The sequence below is a fragment of the Cebus imitator genome, unplaced genomic scaffold, assembly GCF_001604975.1.
Source record: "Cebus imitator isolate Cc_AM_T3 unplaced genomic scaffold, Cebus_imitator-1.0 Scaffold45, whole genome shotgun sequence".
Taxonomy (NCBI): domain Eukaryota; kingdom Metazoa; phylum Chordata; class Mammalia; order Primates; family Cebidae; genus Cebus; species Cebus imitator.
Genome location: NW_016107360.1, coordinates 17,095,916 through 17,117,949, shown reverse-complemented (window position 1 = coordinate 17,117,949; position 22,034 = coordinate 17,095,916). Strand labels below are relative to the sequence as shown.

At 36.4% G+C, this 22,034-nt stretch overlaps 1 protein-coding gene across 6 annotated transcripts in view; it reads right to left on the bottom strand.

Annotated features, from left to right (window-relative positions):
• BBS9 (Bardet-Biedl syndrome 9) overlaps nucleotides 1-22,034 on the bottom strand; it is a 466,532-nt gene that overhangs the window by 246,125 nt on the left and 198,373 nt on the right. For all 6 annotated transcript variants that reach the window (XM_017527150.2, XM_037737962.1, XM_017527153.2 and 3 more), the window contains exons 10-12: nucleotides 10,733-10,914; nucleotides 4,708-4,784; nucleotides 1,435-1,488 (exon numbers count right to left, since the gene is read on the bottom strand). In XM_017527150.2, the coding sequence (XP_017382639.1) occupies nucleotides 1,435-1,488; nucleotides 4,708-4,784; nucleotides 10,733-10,914 (313 nt within the window). The remainder of the gene's footprint in view (nucleotides 1-1,434; nucleotides 1,489-4,707; nucleotides 4,785-10,732; nucleotides 10,915-22,034) is intronic.

Genomic DNA, 22,034 nt, shown 5'->3' with positions numbered 1-22,034 from the left:
TAGGTATTCTCAAATATAGCAAGTTCTACGAATGAAGGAGAATTTTCCAGTAGTGTCATGTCATCATTTTAAGGTGGCTACTACACATAAAAGCTTAAGAACTACACAGGAGGGAAAGGTATGTTTACTGATGGTGCTAACTCCTGGTTGGTGGGGGATACAGTTAACATGAGCAATGTTATCTAGATAAGGCACAAGATCTATTTTTGCAATAAACAGTGCACTCCTAAATTATTACATGTATGTGTCTGAATGTTTTCAGTAGGTAGATATAAAAGAGGCGTCCCTATACAAAAGTACAGATCATTCCTGGAACTCTACAGTTATTTCTTTTTCTTAAGTGTTTGATTTCTTGCCACTAATGCCTTTTCAGATTCAGAAGCATTAATGAGATACAGCCTTTGATTGGATTGGGGGAAAGGGGGAAAGGATACTGGGGAAAGACCACCCTTGTTTCCAGTGGCAAGCATCCAAAAAACTTAGCTCAGGAAACTGTTGTAAGATTCAGCTTCCTTCAAGTTCGACCAAAGATCTCCACACTTGGGCCACCCGCTGGCTCTAGTGTAAGCGAACACAATTGGTAAAGCTTGGTGCCCTGTCAAGCTCCTCCAAGGACAGCAACCCATAATCTAAGAAAATATAAAGCCCCATCCAAGTTTTGACTAAGTGAATTGCCAAAATCCACAACCTTCTCTTGCTTCCAAGGTTTGGGCAGTGATAAATATTTTCAGCTTAATAATGTGCTGACTGATTACCATATTTTAAACTAAATGCTTTAAGAGGGTTCTACATTTAAATTCTAGTTCTAAAATTCTACAATGACAGGACTAAAATTCTTAACCAAAACCACATCCTTAGTATTCTATTTTTCCAGGACTACCAATTGTCACTACTCTAACTTTGTGGCATCTTCATTTAATATTTTCTTGCTGTAAATACATTCACTTAAAGCTATGACAGACAGATGGGTGGGAATTCTTTTCAAACACACACATAATCATAGCTCGAAAAAAGATATTAGCATCCCTGTGCTTCTCCAATATCAGTTCACAGTATATTATGTATGATGATGCTACAATCAATTAATTGGTCTATTATGAATGCTAATGACACAATTCCTTTAGCAGATTTAAAATGTTAACTTTAATTCCAAAGAAAAAAGTCTGGATCATGCTACACATTTAAATAATGATAATAGTACTTCATAATAATTGTTTATATTATATACATATTGATATAAACGCAGTTATCAGTTTTATATTTCCAAGTAACAGTAAAGGTTTTCTATTCACTACTCAAGGCTGGGGAAATATCTACAAATGCCAAGTGTTTATTTTACATTTCTGTAAGCTACTTACAAGTTGTCAACAGTAACAGATGTGATAAAATATATAATATTGTTTGTACATTACAGAATAAAATCTGGTACAATACCTTCACTGTGACAGAAGGGACAAGGTCAGTTCCCACCTCAACATCAGTTGCTTGCTGTAAACACAAAATTGAGAAGGCGAGAAAGAATGATTTCAATATTACACAGCAATGAGTGAACACAATGGGTGCAATGTATACTTCCCACTACCAAAATAGGGAACTATAAAGGATTTATCACTCTAATGACAGACCAAAAGAAAAAATGTGGCTTTTTTGATGCCTTCATCTAGAAAGTCATAAGCTGATATTAAAAAACTCATCCCCTAAAAAGGAAAGAAAATGTCACATATTTTGTCAAACCACTCAATTCTCAAATTTGCTTAAATGTTTAAAGTATTAATTCTATTAGCTTGTTATTTATGTTACAGAAGAAGACCTCCCTGTATGTCCCAGAAAATATTATGCCATTCTTTTAGATCCTTGTATTTTCACCTTTCGGAAGATATGTGTCATTCTGATTAATAACATGTATCTAAGACATGCAACTAATGATATAAAGATTAAGTGGCCTTACACCTAGAAAACAGAAGTGGGCCGTGTGCAGTGGCTCATGCCTGTAATCCTAGTACTACAGGAGGGCCAGGTGAGTGGATCACCTGAGGTCAGAAGTTCAAGACCAGCCTGGCCAACATGGTGAAACCCTGTTTCTACTAAAAATACAAAAATTAGTTGGGCATGGTGGCGGGCACCTGTAATCCCAGCTACTCAGGAGGCTGAGGCAGGAGAATCACTTGAGCCTGGGAGGCAGAGGTTGCAGTGAGCGGAGATCACGTCACTTCACTCCAGCCTGGGTAAAAGAGTGAGACTCTGTCTCAAAAAATAAAAAGGAAAAAAGAAAAGAAATGCAACATGAAAGTATACTTTTTTTTTAACCAGTGCATATCATAAACTAATTCAATAGGCATTCTTTGAGTGTCAGCTTGCATTACCTGCTCCTACCTCTTAAACAATACATAGTATAATGTAATATATAAAACACTTCCCTTGTCACTTAGAGCTTATTTTTTAGAGTAATACATTGATACAGAAAAATGCTGTAAGATAGAATAAGACTAAGGGGTAACATGTTTTCTAATAATACCCATATGAATTCTTGGGATTAAAATTATATCTCTATCCAACCAATGAATATCCATTGTGCTTTTTTACTTGAAATATTTTTAACTAAGAAAAACTAAACCACTTCTAAGCAATGGGATCCTATAATATAATGGGCATCGCAGAATTCAGAGTTGAGAGATTCATATTCTACTTATGGCTCCACAGGAAACAATATTTGAACTATGATCCAGCTTCTCAATCAGGAAGATGGGATAGTAATGCTTATGTCCTCTAAGAAAGACTCCATTATAATATAAATGATATTACTTTTTTGAGATGTATGCTTTCATAATAATGATTCAAAGTAAAATATTAATCCAGGCTTTGTGCTCTAATATTACCTAAAATCCAGGAAATATTTTACAGTTAGCTATCCATAGATCTAGAAAAGAAATCAACATCTCCTGTTTCCTGCTCCTTTCAATCCACAACTAAACACCTAGATACTTCAAGGATACCAGTCCTTTGGGAACATAAAGCTATAGCAAGAAAGAAATGGCTATAAGAAGACGTCATGGCACCAAAGCCACATAAATTGTAAGGCTAATGTTTTCCAATGAGATGAATGTGATACTGTCAAGAAATCGCTTAAGAAGGAAAAAACAGTAATGCGGGGAAAATGAAGCTGGAAAGGGACACTTACTTAAGAGAAAACAGCATTCAGGGTTACCAACAGGGAAATATACATTATAATATAGGGCTACTACATAAGGCATTTTCCTACAAAGACTAAAAGTTCCTAAAAAACAGAAAGGGAATTCCTCATTCCAAATAGCTATGTTGAAGAGAGCCTAGAAAAACTTAGTTGCCCAGAGTGGGGAAAAAAAAGTCATTTCCACAGCAAGAAAATATATGTACATTTGTCAGCTAACTAAGCAGAAATGTTCCACTTAGACTACACACTTAGAATGAAAAATGGTGTGTGCTGAATGGCCAATGTTTAAAACAGTGCCTCTACTATGTGACTCAGCTGGGTGAATATTTCTTTCATATATAGTCCTACTTTTCTGTGTATCCAATTTACTACACTATAGCAATGTTAATGTGATTTTTATCACAAATTGGATTGGCTGTTTATACTAAGATTAATCTTTGGACACTCATGATATACACGTTAAGGTATGCTCTGATACCTAAATAATGAAGACATTTCCCAGGCAGAATTTTATGATATAAACTCCAAATATGGTAAAATGAGTGAATTCAACCGCTTCCCTAAATTGATCATCTGCTGGTAGAAACACAGATAAACTGCAGTCAGTGAGACATAAGCAATCATATCCTGACAAGTACCTATAGAAAACTAAGTCAGGAGATGAAGTAATATAATCAAGAACAGTCCTCCTTTCATCCTTTCTGTTTCTCAGTTGTATTAATTCACTCATTCATAGAGCAAATACATATCGAGCACCCATTATTTGGCAACCACTATACAGCAATGAACAAGACAACTCATGGACATAGTGATAATGATAGTGATGATGGTGATGGTGACGATTATTATAATGCTGAAAGTAAAATGTAATTAGATGAAAATGACAATCATAACAATTATCATAACAATCAACAAAGTAGATTCTATTATTATTTCCATTTTGCAGATGAAAAAATTGAGACTAAGAAAATTAAGTACCTTGCTTTGTGTCACACAGATAGAAATAAGGGAAAAAATAATTCTTGAACCAACTATATACTCTTAAACTACCCTACCACCACCACCACTACCACCACCACTACCACCAAGTATTAAAGACTAGAAATCATCGAACTTTGAACTAGGCCACTCACAAACATGATCTCATTGAACCTTCAACAAAAATCTGGTAGGGTCAGTATTATTCAGCTACATTAATATTAGGTCAAAGCTATGGAACTAAGGAAGTTAAAAAAAACTTTTTTTAAGTAGGATTAGAACTAGGGCAAGAAGCCTTCTATTGCTCTCTTCCCCCACAATCCCACTTCTTTTTAAAACAGAAATCCTGCCCAAGGAGCTCCTTACTGGCACTAAGGGTCTACTAATGTTTTTATCTAGAAAGTAACAAGGCCTACAATTTGTTATCCTCCCTGAAGTTTCTACCTGAAGGACCAAAATTTAAATCAACACATTTTGACCCTAGTTCATCAGAATCTACTACTATTATAAACCCCTTTAAAATCTGCAAGTACACCTACAGAAACTGAATCAAAGTTAGAAGAAACCACAACAGAAACGTTCAAGTCATCTTCTCTCTCAGTCATGGGCCAAACACCTGTGATTTAAAAAAAAGAAAAGGCATTTAATCATAAAATAAAACCTTCTGTCTATAGTTTTTCTTTAAAGGTGTGTCTATACCATAAATAAAAACAGCCCCATAAACATACCCACAAGTTGATAAAACTAATATATTACAGTATTAGAAGCTTGATGCTAATTCTTTACCTCTATAATACAGTAAAAAAAACATTGTCTCCTTCTGCAGATATTAGCTAAGATGTGAGCCATTGACTGACCAGCATTGGGAATTTCAATGCCCTCTCTTTAACTACTAGTGGAAGCCCAAATTAGTACAGCCCTTTTGAAGGTAAGTTGGCTATAACTATCAAAATGTAAAATGTACATATCCTGTGACTTAATTCTACTCACAAGAATGTATCTAAGACCCATAAGCATGCCCAAGGAGGTCTCTAATGTTAGTAGTTACTTTTTCAGAAATGAAAAGAATCTAAATATCTATATATCTATTAACAGGCTAACTGTTACATAAATTATGGTATATCTGTACTATGCAATGTCCCAAAGTTGTAAACAGGAGTGCTATCCATTTTTACATACTGATATTTTAAAACTGCAAAATTTATCTATTAAGTTTTAAAAAGCAAGATGTAATACAATGTGTCTAATACGCATATATTTGTGTCGAAACAATTACATAACCATGAATATTTTCTAGAGGAATATACGAAAACTATTTTTTTGTATTTATTATATTTTAGGTTCTGGGGTACATGTACATCTCATGCAGGTTTGTTACACAGGTATACACATCCCTTGGTAGTGGTTTGCTGCATCCATTGCCCCGTCACCTACATTAGGTATTTCTCCTAATGCTATTCCTCCCCAATCTCCCTACCCCCTGCTATTCCTCCCCTAGCCCCCTAACCCCCAGGCCCCAGTGTGTGATGTTCCCCTCCCTGTGCCTGTGTGTTCTCATTATTCAACACCCACTTATGAGTGAGAACATGTGGTGTTTGGTTTTCTGTCATTGTGTCAGTGTGCTGAGAATGATGGTTTCCAGTTTCATCCACATCCCTGCAAAGAACATGAACTCATCCTTTTTTATGGCTGCATAGTATTTCATGGTATTTATGTGCCACATTTTCTTTATCCAGCCTATCCTTGATGGGCATTTGGGTCGGTTCCAAGTCTTTGCTATTGTGAACAGTGCTGCAATAAACATATGTGTGCATGTGTTTTTGTAAAAGAATGATTTATAATACTTTGGGTATATACTCAGTAATGGGATTGCTGGGTCAAATGGTATTTTTATTTCTAGATCCTTGAGGAATCGCCACATTGTCTTCCACAATGGTTGAATTAATTTAAACTCCAACCAACAGTGTAAAAGTGTTCCTATTTCTCCACATCCTCTCCAGCATCTGTTGTCTCCAGATTTTTTAATATCGCCATTCTAACTGGCGTGAGGTGGTATCTCAATGTAGTTTTAATTTGCATTTCTCTAATGACCAGTGATGATGAGCTTTTTTTCATGTTTGTTGGCTGCATAAATGTCTTTGAAAAGTGTCTGTTCATATCCTTTGCCCACTTTTTGATGGGGTTGTTTTTTCTTGTAAATTTGTTTACATTCTCTGTAGATTCTGGATATTAGCCCTTTATCAGATTGGTAGATTGTAAAATTTTTTCCCATTCTGTTGGTTGCCGGTTCACTCTACTGATAGTTTATTTTGCTGTGCAGAAGCTCTTAAGTTTAATTAGATCCCACTTGTCTATTTTGGCTTTTGTTGTCATTGCTTTTGGTGTTTTAGTCATGAAGTTCTTGCCCGTGTCTATGTCCTGAATGGTATTGCCTAGGTTTTCTTCCAGAGTTTTTATGGCATTAGGCCTCATGTTTAAATCTTTAATCTATCTAGAGTTAATTTTTGTATAAGGTGTAAGGAAGGGATCCAGTTTCAGCTTTCCGCAGATGACTAGCTAGTTTTCCCAACACCATTTATTAAATAGGGAATCCTTTCCCCACTGCTTGTTACAAAAACTCTTGATAAGAATTGCCTTTATGGAGTGTAACTAGGATCTTGGGTTGAACAAAGATTTGCCTTTCATTATTTATCCTTTTAGTACTGGTTGAATTATTTTTATCATATACATGTTATTTTCATAATTTTAAACATATTTAAATTGCATAATGAGATATTTATTCATAGTACCAACCACAAAGATTTTTTAAATTTACAAGAAAAAACAACCCCATCAAAAAGTACGCAAAGGATATGAACAGACACTTTTCAAAGACATTTATGCAGCCAACAAACATATGAAAAAAAGCTCATCATCACTGGTCATTAGAGAAATGCAAATTAAAACCACATTGAGATACCACCTCACGCCAGTTAGAATGGCGATATTAAAAAATCTGGAGACAACAGATGCTGGAGAGGATGTGGAGAAATAGGAATGCTTTCACATCTTTGGTGGGAATGTAAATTAATTCATAATTTTAAACATATTTATATTGCATAATGAGATACTTATTCACAGTATCAACCACAAAGATTTTAAACAAAAAACATTTTAAAATTACATATATGTCACTTATATATATGTGATACTACATATATATATATAATATATTGAACTACTGGCTGCCTCATCAACATCCATTCTTCCCACTTCCCTCTTTGTATTGGAGCCTTAATTTTGTTGAGCTATTCACCTTCATCTCAGAGACACCAGGGTCAAATCCAGTCACAGTGATTTCCTTCCACTGACCATTTGTTGTTTTAGGAATGAACGTGGGACCTAATCCTGGCAGATGGAAGGTAAGGAAAGCTGGGAATGGAGAGAGCTGGCACATGCTTCTGGGAAAGTTATTCCTTCCTAATAAGAGGGAGCCTCGGGAGAAACAGCCTGATGATTCTTCCCTGAAAATCATCTCTGAACATAACACCTAGAATTGCTGAGATCACCCTGTGACCCTGAGAGGAAACATCTCTCACACTCTGAGGATGGCTGACTGAAAATATAGAAAGCACCTGGATGATGCCACACAAATCAGCTGTCTCACAAAAAAAGGAATTGCCTACAACTGGTATCAGGCATTCCCACCAAACTGCATGATTTGGAATGGAAATTTCCATAACTTAATGAGAGTACAAATGGCTGTTCATTGCCCATCCCAATAACTGCTCTTTGATTCCTCTTTACTTAAAGCCCAATTTTATTCTAAGCAACAAAGTACTCAACTAAATTACGTAATTTCCCAGCCAGTTTTGCAGTTTTGCAGCTTGGAGCGGCTAGTGAGACATGAGTAGGAGCCATTCAGGGTGTGGCTTCCAAGAAAGCTCCTTAAGGGGGCTGACTCAGCAGCAGATGTGAGAGCAGGAGTTCCAAAAGTCATGCTGGACCAATATATGACCCTGAGATAGAAGGAATCAGAGTCCCTGATGACTGTGGAACTGCCAAGCCAACCCTGGACTGCCCATCAGTGGGCTTTTTTTACAAGAGAAAGAAAGAAACCTCTATCTTATTTGGGTATTCTGTGACATGTAGCCAGACAGAATTTTAAGTGATCAGTGTCACAAAATACAAATGATTCTACTATTCAGTGATAACATCAGTGGTTATGCTGGACATTTCAAGCAGGGTGCAGACTTTCATTTATACCCCTACCTCTTACTGCTGTCTGTCCCTTTCTGAAGACACAGATGTATGGGCACCTATCTCAATGTTGCACCCAGTCCCTCATACTCACACCGGGTAGACAACATGATCAACTATCTAAATCATAAATAAAATTCTGTCTTTGAAAGTTCCTACCAGTACATGTTGTTGACTACTGGTAACAAAAATACTAGGCAGGATTCACACTAATGAGTTGAGTATAAAAAGCTTCAGAATCTATGAGCCATACAGAAATTATTACTATGATTTCATGCTTACAACATACATTCCTCTTATAACTTACACACATAAAATCAGCTTCAAAAACACTTTTATTACAGTAGATAATATACACCATGTGTACAACAAAATGTACTCTTTAAACTGGCTTTAAATTTTGCTGCAACTCTTCCTTTGAAAACACTTTTAAAAGCTTTAAGTACTGAACATAACCTGCAAGACTATGAAAATTTTTTGTAAGTTAAAGCCCCTATACTGCAATAAGTGACATTTAAATGAATGATGGGGGTCATCACAAAGTTCAGCGTTTTAAATTCTTATAATAAAAAGAAGCTAAAACTGTAATAAAACAATTTTGTGCTCTTATATAATTACAGATATTTTAATAAACAAACATACCATGGTTTTATAAGGGTATAAGACACTAATTTTTTTTCACATCTAGAAATAAAATGTTTTAAATACCTCTCAGTTTTAAAAGTTTCCCTTTGTTTCTTTCTCAGAAATAAAACTAAATGGCAATGGCATAGAAGGGGCAAGGAACTTCAAACATTAATTAAGAATTGAGGTTATGTAAATCATGGCACTTTATACCTAAGTCTGTAGGGGTATCCTTAATTTAATTAGCAGTTATTTCAAGATATACTGAAGGGATCAAGGTAATAACAAGTAAAATAGCCTAAACCTTCTCATCCAAGTTCATCACTATAACCACCAAGAAATAACTTTTAACTGTAAGGGATTTTCTGAGAAATTTCACATTCAATTAATGTTAATCAAAATATCTCTGGCACATTACTATGGAAAGGGCACAATCTCAAGACGAAATTTGGAGTGAAAGCTATATTATTTAATGAACCCTGGAAATTTCATGTTTCATGCCTATGCCACACTTCCCCAATATTTTAATTTATAAAATGAGATTTATAATTCTATTAATCCAAAAAATGCTAGTATCAAAAATTGAAAAAAAAATTGTATACTGAGATATGACATATCCAATTTTGATCACTCTCTATTTGACATGGCAGTGCTGACAACAAATAGGTTTTTAAGTAATTGGAGGTACTTGAAAGACCTGCGCTTCACTGGTTTACTTTCAAAACTTTCCAAAGGAATGTGTGAAACCAAAGCATAATAACTTTATTTTAATATTCATATTTTTAAAATATATTATCTCAATTCCTCAGGACCAGAGGAATACAATGTTGGTAATATAGACTCAAAAGTACATAAATCTAGTAAAATGATTGGATCAGGATTAAGACTGGTTCTGTTGTTTTGGTTGGCTTTTGATGCTCGGCTTCTTTTATTATTCCTGCTTGTTTTAACATTTCTTTTATGTGAAAATAGTCCATTTTTTTCTCATTAAAAAAATACTTTTACCTGACCCTGAAAAGGGAACTTAAACTAATGCTTTTCACATGTCCAACTCAAACTGCAGGATTGGTGTTTCGTTTCTCCTTTTAATTTACAAAAAAATTATACCCTTGTGAGTCCCAAAGTAAGATAATATTGAGTTATTCAAAACTCAGGAACTGAAAATATCATCAGCCTCTGAGTCATTAGAAATCAGCATACCACAAGCTACACACCATTTGGACGGTTAATTAACTACAAACATAAATTATGTCACTAAGCTGCAAATGACTATATTTTTAGTAACAAAATGGGAGCTCATGTGCTTTGGTTTCTTTTGAAAGAAAACCTAAAGTCATTTCAGGAATATCAGAAGTTAATAAATGACCACTCTAAATTTTAATGCTCTTCTCAAGGCCTAAAACTACCACCAAAAGAAGTACTTCTTCCTTTCTTAGTATGTAAAGAAAAAAACTACATAGTGCTGTCCATGAAACATTAATAACAAAAACATTTTCTTAAATATGTTTTCAGAAGCCATAACATGCTTCTGTAAAGTAACATAAAGACCTTGTGTGCTAAAGAGCAATACTGTTTTTACAAATATGACTTTAATTAAGCCTAGAGGAAAAAATTAACAAATATACAAAATAATATCTATATACAAGATAACATGAATTTCACAATGAATACTAAAATAATAGAAAGCTGCACATGAGATACCTTGTGATTTGTTAACATCTTTGATGATTTTCTGCAGTTCTTTCATTTCTACATCAAGTTCATCATAGTTTAGTTCTCGAGATTCAACGTTTGGAGCTTGGAACAGAGAAGGATCTGTCCCCAGGTATGAACACTGCAAGTGACCATCATCACTCAGAGTGACTATCACTCCCTTTAAATCACTACAATAAGAAAAAGAAAATAAGACATAATTTTAAATTTCAGTAATTTAGTCTTGACCAACTACACTTTTACTCAATTCAACATCAACACACCATTAAGAAAATAACAATATATCTATTTCTAGAGTTTTACTTCAAAGACTCAATTCAAATACTTCAAACATGATTGGTATTTATAGAAGTACTCCCAATGTTAAGATCAACTAAGGCAGGGAAAGAGCTTATTATAATAGCTACCACTTTTGGGGACCTAACTACAAAGCAAATCCTGCTCTAAGAGCATTTTAAGTACTGTTTTTAATCCTCCCTCCAGCTACCACTTGGCATATCCATAATAAGCATATGAACAACACTTGTGGAGGTACAATGGAGCAAGAGACACGGCTGGGCTGCTGGTTGGCCTAAGACCAGGAATGAGGCACAGGAGTGAAGACGGGACAATCCAGGGGACAGAACAGCAAACAAAGTTAGTATGGGAAGCCACGGGAGGTCTTGCAAAACAAAGTGCCCCCACCCCAATCTTTCCTCATCCTTTTCCCCCTCTCTATCCTTAAGATTCAAGTTTGCCCTCTCCCAGGCCCACCCATCACAGCTTCCTTCACATGCTCTCCTACTCAAGTGGCCCTCTAGTTTGTTCTCTCTTTCTCTTCACTTTTAGCTAGAAGCAGCCAGTTGTCCCGCTTACCAGCTCTTTCTTTATCACTCTTTTCATCCCAATTATTTCTTTTCCTCCCATTATTTCACTCTTCTTTTTCTCTTAGGCTCCTTTAGGTCTGTTTTACTCTAGAAACTAGCCATAATCTATAAATTACAGATAATTTTAGCATACCATTTTTTTTAAGTTGTAAGTTTTTGTGAACATGTCATAAAAAGCAGCTGAGATGAATACTGTATTTTCTTCCTCCCTAAGTTTGCCAGAGAAACAAAAAAATTCAACATCGTCATAAGCCATTTTTGCGTTCACACATGATGGAATTGTTTGACTCACTTTTGTTTGTTATGCTTTCTACAGAAACTTTTGATTTTTTAAAGTATTTTTGACTCTGTTCTAAAGGTTAGATATTAATCAAAAATAATAAATTGGGCACAGTAGCAGATGTCTGTACTCCCAGCTACTTGATGAGGCAAAGAATCACTTAAGCCCAGGAGTGTGAATCCAGCTTGGGCAACACGGCAAGACCTTGTCTCCAAAAGTAAACAAAAATAGAAAAATTGTGAGAAAAAAGAAGATTTTAAAATGTTGCTATTCATCTGAAGAAGAGAAAAGGACATAAGCTATACAATAGATGAAGCATGTAAGAGTCTAGGCTTATTCAGAATGAACAAAAATGTTTAAAACTCCCCAACTGTGGATCATGGCGGGTAGATTTCATTAATCTAAAAGCTCCACTGGGTTGGAAGTAGATACTACCATTGCTCAGTTCTGCCCATAAGATGGCCACCAGCATCCACTTCACCACTGGCCTTAAACACAACATTGCGATATACATGTCTCCAGGGCTCAGGTATAGTCAGTGACGTGCAACCCTGTCATATGGCTTTGAAGGAATAAAAACTAGATTGATATCACTGGTTCAACAGCTAAAGAACTAGACTAGGACTCAAAAGACTTGAGTTCTATCTCTGATGCCACCCCTATAGAGCTGAGTCAACTTGGGGAACTTTTCCTAAATATTCTTTACCTGTAAAATGAGAAGGTAAGACTAGATAATCCTCAAAAGCTTTAAGTTTTATGAATTGTTCTGCCATCTACCCCTCAGAAAACAAATACTCCCCAAATGGAATTATCTTCCTGAAGTGTGAAAAGCAACCTCAGAGTACCTTTGGGCTAGAACCTTTCTTTGCATGTAACTGAAGCCACCTGGTGGCCATGGAAATCCCAACTTTCAGTTCTGACAAGCCCATTACAAGAGAGCAAACCTTCCCTTCCCTCTGAGTTGTGGCTATAGTCTGTTCCCCATTCTAGTCGGCCCCACTAAAGCCTAGAAATCCAATGAGTCCTCAGGAAACTCTAGGATGCTAAAGCGCAGACCTTTGGGGAGCTTCTCAGAGAATGTCAGATTCATCAGTACTTTGAATTCAAACAGGCATTTCTGTTTGATCTTCATCCTTTGAACAGTCAATCACACAGAAAAGCCAGCATTACCCTCAACACAAGTACTCCTCTCTTACCCAATACAAGTATTCCTCTCTATCTAAATTGATTTTGTCTTTGAGTTGAAAAGTTTATTACTAAATCAGTTTTGTTCCATCAATTTAGATAGCAAACAGCAACAATTTAAATATAAAACATTTATCTAAAAAATTAACTGAACCAATTAAGTTTCTGAGTTCAGATAGGAAGAGTTTGGATAATAGAAAATATATATATTTCTTCAGACTCTCTAAAAACACTTTTTACTGATATTCCATGTGTCCAAATGGTAAAGAGAGTAGCCAGGGTCTTCCCTCACCAAAAGAACAAATTTCACCAGACTGTCTTGACAGCTAAGGTTAATTACAGAACTTAAGCAATTTACTTTTTAAAAAATCAATTGCAAAAGACATTATAGGCTGGGCAGCTGAGGCAGGTGGATCACTGGAGGTCAGAATTTCAAGAGGAGCTGGCCAACATGATGAAACTCTGTCTCCACTAAAAATATAAAAATTAGCCATGTGTGGTGGCAGGCGCCTGTAATCCCAGCTACTTGGGAAGCTGGGGCAGGAGAATCACTTAAACCCAGGAGGCAGAGGTTGCAGTGAGCCAAGATCACACCATTGCACTCCAGCCTGGACAACACAGCAAGACTCGGTTTCACACACACAAAAAAAAAGACATTATAGATTATTTTGTTTCTTTTTATGGCTGAGTAGTGTTCCCTGATGATTAGTGATGTTAAGCGCTTTGTTATATGTTTGTTGGCTGTTATATATCTTCTTTCGAGAATTGTCTATTCATGTCATTTGCAAAGATGTGAAACCAAACTAAGTGCCCATCAATCAATGAATGGATAAAGAAAATGTGGTGTATATACACCACAGAATACAACTCAGCCATAAAAAGGAATGAAATAATGTCCTTTGCAGCAACTTGGATAGAGCTGGCCATTATTCTAAGTGAAGTAACTTAAAAATAGACAACCAAGTATGGTATGTTCTCAATGTATAAGTGGGAGCTAAGCTATGAAGATGCAAAAGCATAAGAATGATGGCATGGATTTTGGGGACTGGCAGGAGGGGATGGTTGGGAGGCGGTGAGGGATAAAGGACTATATATTGGGTACATTATCTACTGCTCAGCTGACAGGTGCACGAAAAGCCCACTAAAGAACTTATCCATGTAACCAACAACCACCTGTATCCTAAAAACTATCCTTTTTAGATGAAATTCCTAGAGTAGTCAGATTTGCAGAAACCCAAAGTTGATTGGTGGTTTCCAGGGGCTGGGGGAGGGGGTTGAGAGATACAGCGTTTTACTTAGGAAAGATAAAAAAGTTCTGGAGATGGATGGTGGTAATGATTGCACAGCAATGTGAATGTACCTAATGTCATAGAACTGTACATTTTTAAATGCTTGAAATGGTAAATTTTTATGTTACATATATTTTACCACTATTTAAAAAAAAACACATAGCACCAAAAAAAGGGTGAATGAATAAATTTCAAAAAGCTGTGTCAATAACGATAATATAGTATGTAATTTGTTTAGGGATATCAAAGCCTTCAATCTCTTTTCATTTTTAAAAACATTTCAATAGTTTTTTGGGTACAGGTGGTTTTTGGTTATGGTTTCAGGTTTTAGATTTAAGTCTTTGATCCATTTTGAGCTTATTTTTGTATAAGGCAAGAGAAGGGAATCCAGTTTTATTCTTCTACATATGGCTTGCCAGTTTTCCCAGCCCCGTCTATTGAATAGGGTGTCCTTTACTCAATTCATGTTTTTGTATGCTTTGTCAATGATCAGTCCACTGTAAATTTGGCTTTATTTCTGGGTTTTCTATACTGTTCCATTGGTCTATGTGCCTGTTTTTATACCATTACTATGCTGTTTGGGTGACTATAGCCTTGCAGTATAATTTGAAGTTGGATAATATGATGCCTTCAGATTTGCTCTTTTGGCTTAATATTGGTTTGGCTATGCGGACTTGTTTTTGGTTTCATAAGAATTTCAGGGTTGTTTTTTCTAGTTCGGTGAAGAATTATGATGGTATTTTGATAGGAATTGTGTTGAATCTGTAGACTGCTTTGGGCATTATGTTCATTTTCACAATATTGATTCTTCCCATTCTTGAGCATGGAATTTGTTTCCATTTGTTTGTGTCATCTGTGGTTTCTTCCAGCATTGTTTTGTGGTTTTCCTTATAGAGCTCTTTCACCTCCTTGGTTAAGTATATGCCTATGTTTTTTGTGTTGGTGGTGGTTTTTCTTTTTTTTTGGGGGGGAGGGGTTGTGTGCATGTGTGTGTGTGTGGCTTTTTGGAGTTTGTGTGTGTGTGTGTGTGTGTGTGTGTGGGTGGGTGGGTGGGTTTTTTTTGCAGTTGTTATAAAAGGGACTGAGTTCTTCATTTGATTCTCATTTTTGTTGTTGTTAGTGTATAGCAGTGCTACCGCTCCGTATACGTTGATTTTGTATCCTGAGACTTTACTGAATTTGCTTATCAGATCTAAGAGCTTTTTGAATGAGTCTTTAGGGTTTTCTAGGCATACGATCATATCATTGGAAAACAGAGACCATTTGACTTACTCTTTTCCAAGAGTACTTTGACTTACTCTTTTGGATGCCCTTTATTTCTTTCTTTTATCTGATTGCTCTGGCTAGGACTTCTAGTACTATGCTGAATAAACGTAATGAAAGTGGACATCCTTGTCTCGTTCTAGTTGTCAAGGGAAATGTTTTCGATTTTTCTCATTCAGCATGATGCTGGTTGTGGGTTTGTCATATACAGCTTTTATTACTTTGAGGTAAGTCCCTTCTATGCCTATTTTGTTGAGAGTTTTTATCATAAAGACATGCTGGATTTTATCAAATGCTTTTTCTGCATCTATTGAGATAACTATATGGGTTTGTTTTAAATTTGGTTTATGTGATATATCACTTTTATTAACTTATATATGTTAAATCACCCCTGCATCCCTGGGATGAACCCCACTTGATCTTGATCATGATGTACTATCTTTTTGATGTGATGTTAGATTCGATTAGCCAGTTTTTTGTCAAGGATTTTTGCATCTGATTAAATATTTTAACAATATTGCTCATGTGGGCTAATGAGTATGCTTCTATGAATGATAGAAAGTTATGCTAAAAGGAATCACCAATTAAATCCAATATATGTAACCTAAGGCTTCTATCTTAAAAGCAGTGTTAACATTGACAAAATGAAGGTCTCTGAATTATTGCTGGTCTGTGAAAATGCACCAGCTAAGCTAAGTCACCAGAATAATGCACTTTATAAAGAATCAGGTCAAAGATACTACATTCCTAAGACATATAGTTATTTTGTGATTTCACCAATGGGGCATGAAATTAAAAAATGGGATTTTGCTTAGGAATTTGTAAATAATGGTTTTATCACTCAGTAAACAGATCCCTGCCTTAACAACACATTAAAACAAAATTCCAGATGTATTTTTAAAGTGCAATTTAAAAATATGAAACTACAAAAATATTTATCTTCCTTTGAGATGGTAAGAACTTTTCCTATAAGAAAGCAACCAGATGAAACTACAAAGGAAAGAATCTCTAAATTAAATTACATTAAAATTTTAAACTTGTTACAGGCTTAAGAATACAACACAGAAAGAACAAAGAACAAACTTGGAAAACACTGGCAACCAATGTAAAATACAACATGTTAAGTTAAATTATATGAAGAAGTTCCTGATATTCAACTGTTTTTAGCCTATGAAAACAATTTTATATGTTAAACCTAACATGTAAAGAACTTTTACAAATCAATGAAAATAGGATTATACGCAACAGAAAAAGGTAAAAGGCCATGTACAGACAATACACAGATAAAAATAATACAGTCAATAAATAAGTGAAAACTTTCACAAAATTAAAAAAATGCATACTTTAAAACTATTTTTAAAAAGGTATATTTGATTATCATCTCAAACTAGCAAATAAATTGTATTTAATTATGAGTCCAGCTGTTAGAGCAGATACATGGAGACAGAAACTCTCATATACTTTTGATACCAATGGAAATCTGTTAGAATCCTTTTAGAGAACATTTTAGAAAAATATATCAAAACCCATAAAAATACTATTGTCTTTTATGCAGTAATATACTTTTGTGGTTATTTTTAAAATTTAGAAACAACCAAATGGTATGTAGGGAATATTTTTTAATCATGGTGTATCTATAATAAAATGTTTAGAAACCATTAAAAATCATATCTTATCAAACATCTGTTATCAGAAAAAATAAAAACATAAAAGCAAAATATAATACTGCATGTACATTTTATTCTAAGTTTGTAAATATATATGTATAAAACACAGATTAGCAAAAATACCTACATGTTAATAGAATGGTGACTATCTCTAACTAGTGAAATGATGAGTTATTTTCATTTTGTCTTATAGTAACAAAATAAGATTAGGGCCAGGTGCAGTGGCTCATACCTGTAATCCCAGCACTTTGGGAGAGCAAGGCAGGTGGGTCACCTGAGGACAGGAGTTTCAGACCAGCCTGGACAACATGGTTAAACTCTAACTCTACTAAATATACAAAAATCTTCTGGGCATGGTGATGTGCACCTGTAATCCCAGCTACCTGGGAGGGTGAAGCATGAGAATCACTTGAACCCAGGAGGCAGAGGTTGCAGTGAGCTAAGACCAGGCCACTGCACTCCAGCCTGGCTGATAAGAGTGAAACTCTGACTATAAATAAATAAATAAATAAATAAATAAGATTGGAATGAAAACTTTATTTTTTATTTTAAAAAATATATTCTATTTTCCATCCCAGAGACTAAATTCATATCAGCAACTTAGAAATTTAAATACCTGTGGAATTAAAAACATTTAACTACTTATATTTTTCCAACAAAGCCGATCTATAAATGTGTAGCATGAAATTATTTGAAATATAGCTCAATGGATAGAAAATAAATGGCTTCTTTCATTTGCTAATACACTAAAACAAATGAATAGTAGTTTTAAAAACAAAAAGAACATGTGTTGAACCTGATGGTCTCTTGTTTGGCCTCATTTTATGCAAAATAGAAACATTTTAAGTTATCCAATTGTGAAAGTCTGTTTTTTACTAACATATATAGATATCAAGGAAATCTTAAAACCCTAAGTAGTATTTATTGCATCCAGGTTTTACTCTACCTCAGTAAGAAGCACGTGATTGAAAGGCATTTCCCTTCAAGTGCAGTCAGGCACACTCAGTTCATGCAGCTCTTCCTCAGTCCCAAAGTACTGAACATGGGCATCTGAACATATTTTAATCAATCCACTATCAATCATTTAAGACATTTTTATTGAGCATCTGGGGTACAACAGAAGCTATTCTAAAGGCAAGGACGACATGATGCTTGCATATAAAAAACTTTGGTCTAATTGGAAGGTCTTAAAACTTATTTTAAATAAAAGCAATTATAATCCAATGTGGAATATGTAGCACAGTAGGAAGAGTGTGCAGTCGGCCTGCATCAGAGAGCAGAGCAAGGCTTCACAGGACAGAGGATGCAGAAGCTGGCTCTTAACCAGAAGTAGATCCTCACAGATGAAAAAGAAGGAACAAAATGAAGGTAAAGGACTCCAGTCTTAGTGGCCTCATTCAGTCTTAAATACTTTAAATACTTTCTTTAAATACTTTCTTCATGCCAGCTTCCACCTCTGTATCTCCAGCCAGACACATACATCCAGCAGCCTACTTAACAGTTACACTTAGAAGGCCAACAGACATCTAAAGCTCAACATGGCTACCCTTGAGTTCCTTTTTGGCCTTACCTCTCCAACTCAAAGCTACCCTCCTGCATGTTTCTTATTTCTGCTATTGGTAACTCCATTCTTTAAGCTGGTCATCCGGAAAGAACCTTAAAGCCATGCTTGACTCCTCCTCCCTTTTCTTTTTCTTGCAACCACATAAAATACATCAGTAAATATTACCAGCCTTATTTTTTAAATATGTCCAGAATCCAACCACTTATCAGCAAGTGCACTTCTACATGCATGAAACAAACATTTCTTTTTTATTGACTCTTCTTTAGAGGCAGACTCTCACTCTGTCACTAAGGCTGGAGTGCAGTGGTATGATAATGGCTCACTGTAACCTCAAACTCCAGGGCTCAAGTGGCCTGCCTCAGCCTTCCAAGTAGCTGAGGTGCATGACAACATATTAAGCTAACTTTTTTGTTGTTAGAAATAGGGTCTTGTTATGTTGTAGGTCTGGTCTTGAACCCCTAGTCTTAGGTGATCCTCCTTCCTCAGCCTCCCAAAGTGCTGGGAATATAGGTGTGAACCACCGACCAAGCCTAACAAACACCCTTTAATCTGCACTGGATGACTGCCATTAAATAGTCTCTCAGCTTCTGTCTACGTGCCTCTACAGTAACTTTCCAACAACGCGGTAAGAATATTCATGTTTGCTGACAACCCTACAGTAGCTCTTCTGGCACTCATAACGAAAGCTCAAGTCCTTAAAAGAGTCCCAATGCCCTACATAATATGTTCCTCCACCTCATTTTCATTTTCTATTCAGAATAAAAAATGAAATTGTCCATCCCAGTGGTAGGAAATTGAGTTACAGCGAACCTTGCCACTGTAGGTAAAGTGTTCTATGGTCCTAAACAAACATAAAAGAAAGTCCAGGCCACAAGAATCACAATTCCTGGGCGAGTCCTAGTGCTTCACTGGGCTCAGTGCCAGTGGACATGGAGAGCAAAAGACCCAATGAGACACCAGATTGGGCAGCCAAGGGAGTGCTTGCACCACCTTTCCCCCAACACCCAGCAAAGTAGTGCACAGCTCTAGAAAAGACCCCTTCCTTCTGCTTGAAGAAAGGAGAGTAAAGAGTACTTTGTCTTGTAACTTGGATGCCAGCTCATCCACAGTAGAATAAAGCACTAGGCAGAGACCTCAGATACCCATTTCAAGCCCTAGCTCCCAGATGACATTTCTAGACACACCCTGGTCCAGAAGGGAACCCACTGCCTTGAAGGGAAAAATCCACTCAAGGCAAGATTCATTACCTACTGATTAAAGAGCCCCTGGGCCCTGAATAGGCAACAGTGGTAGCCAGGCAGTACTCGCCATGGGCCTTATGTGGAATTCAGAGAAGTGCTGGCTTCTGGTCAGACCCAGCACATTCCCAACTGCAATGGCCATGGGGGAGACTCATCCTGCTTCAGAAAAGGAGAGAGAAGAGTAAAGGAGGGTTTGTCTTACAGCATAGGTACCAGCTGGATTGCAGCGGCGTAGAGCACCAAGCAAGCTCTTCGGGTAGCCAGGCAGTACTCACTGTAAGCCTAGGTGGTGGTAGTAATGGGGAGAGACTCTTCTGGAAAGGAAAGAAAAGTGTGGGATGGACATTGCTTCTAGCTTGAGTTTACTCACTTAGTTTACTGCACTAAAACAGAGCACCAGGTAGATTCCTAAGTTTCTAATTCCAGACCCTCGCTCCCAGAGAGCATCTCTGAACCTACCTGGGGCCAGAAGAAATTAATTGCCCTGAAGGGAAGGACACAAGCCTGGCTAGCTTTACCACTAGATGATTGTAGAGACCTAGTAACTTGAGCATACATAAATGTTAGCCAGGGAGTGGGTATGACAGCCCTTGGATGAGACCCAGTACATGATGGCTTCGGCTCTAACTCAGCATACTCCCATTGGTGGTGGCCGCAGGAGTGAATGTGTCACTACTCCCCCAGCTCTAGGAAGCACAGCAGAGAGAGAGATAGACTCTATTTGTTGGGGAAAAAGTAAGAGCAGAAAGCAAGAATCTCTCTGGTAATCCAGAGAATTATTCTGGATCAGATCCAACTCCACCAAGGTGGTACCACTACAGTATAAGAGCCAGAGTGTTATGGGGCTTCAGGTGCTCCCTAATGCAGATATGGCTGCTGTGACCCAAAATTTAGATTGTAACACCCAAGTCCCTCTGAATACCTGGAAAGCCTTCAGAAAAAGGACAAGTACAAAAAACCCAGATTGCAAAGGCAACAATAAATACCTAAGCCTTCAATTCCCAGATGCTGATGAACATCCACAAGCACCCAGGCTATCCAGGAAAACATGACCTTACCAAATGTACTAAATAAGGTAAACAAAACTAATCCCAGAGAGACAGAGATAGGTGATCTTTCAGAGAAATCAAAACAGCTGTTCTTAGGAAACGCAGCTATTCAAGAAATTCAAGATAACACAGAGAAGAAATTAAGAATCCTATCCTAAATTTAACAAAGATATCGAAATAATTTAAAAGAATCAAGCATAAATTCTGGAATTGAAAAATGCAATTGACATACTGAAGAATGCATCAGAGTGTCTTCCAACAGAACTAATCAAGTAGAAGAATTAGTAAGCTTGAAGACGGGCTATTTGAAAATACACAGGCAGAGGAGACAAAAGAAAAAATAATTTAACAACAATCAAGCATACCTACAAGATCTAGAAAATAGCCTCAAAAAGGTAAATCCAAGAGATATTACCCTTAAAGAGGAAGTAAAGACAAAGATAGAAAGTTTATTCAAAGAGATAATAACAGAACTTCCCAAACCTAGAGAAAGATATCGATATTCAAGCACAAAAAGGTTACAGAACAGCAAGCAGGTTTGACACAAATAAGACTACTGCAATATCATTAATAATCAAACTCTGAAAGGCAAGGATAAAGAAAAGATCCTAAAAGCAGGAAGAGAAAAGAAACAAATACTCTACAATGGAGCTCCAGTATGTCTGACAGAAAACTTCTCGGTGGGAACTCTATAAGCCAGGGGAGAGTGGTATGATGTTTAAAGTGCTGAAGGAAAAAAAAAGACTTTTTCCTAGAAAAGTATGTCCAAGGCCGGGCGCGGTGGCTCAAGCCTGTAATCCCAGCACTTTGGGAGGCCGAGGCGGGTGGATCACGAGGTCAAGAGATCGAGACCATCCTGGTCAACACGGTGAAACCCCGTCTCTAC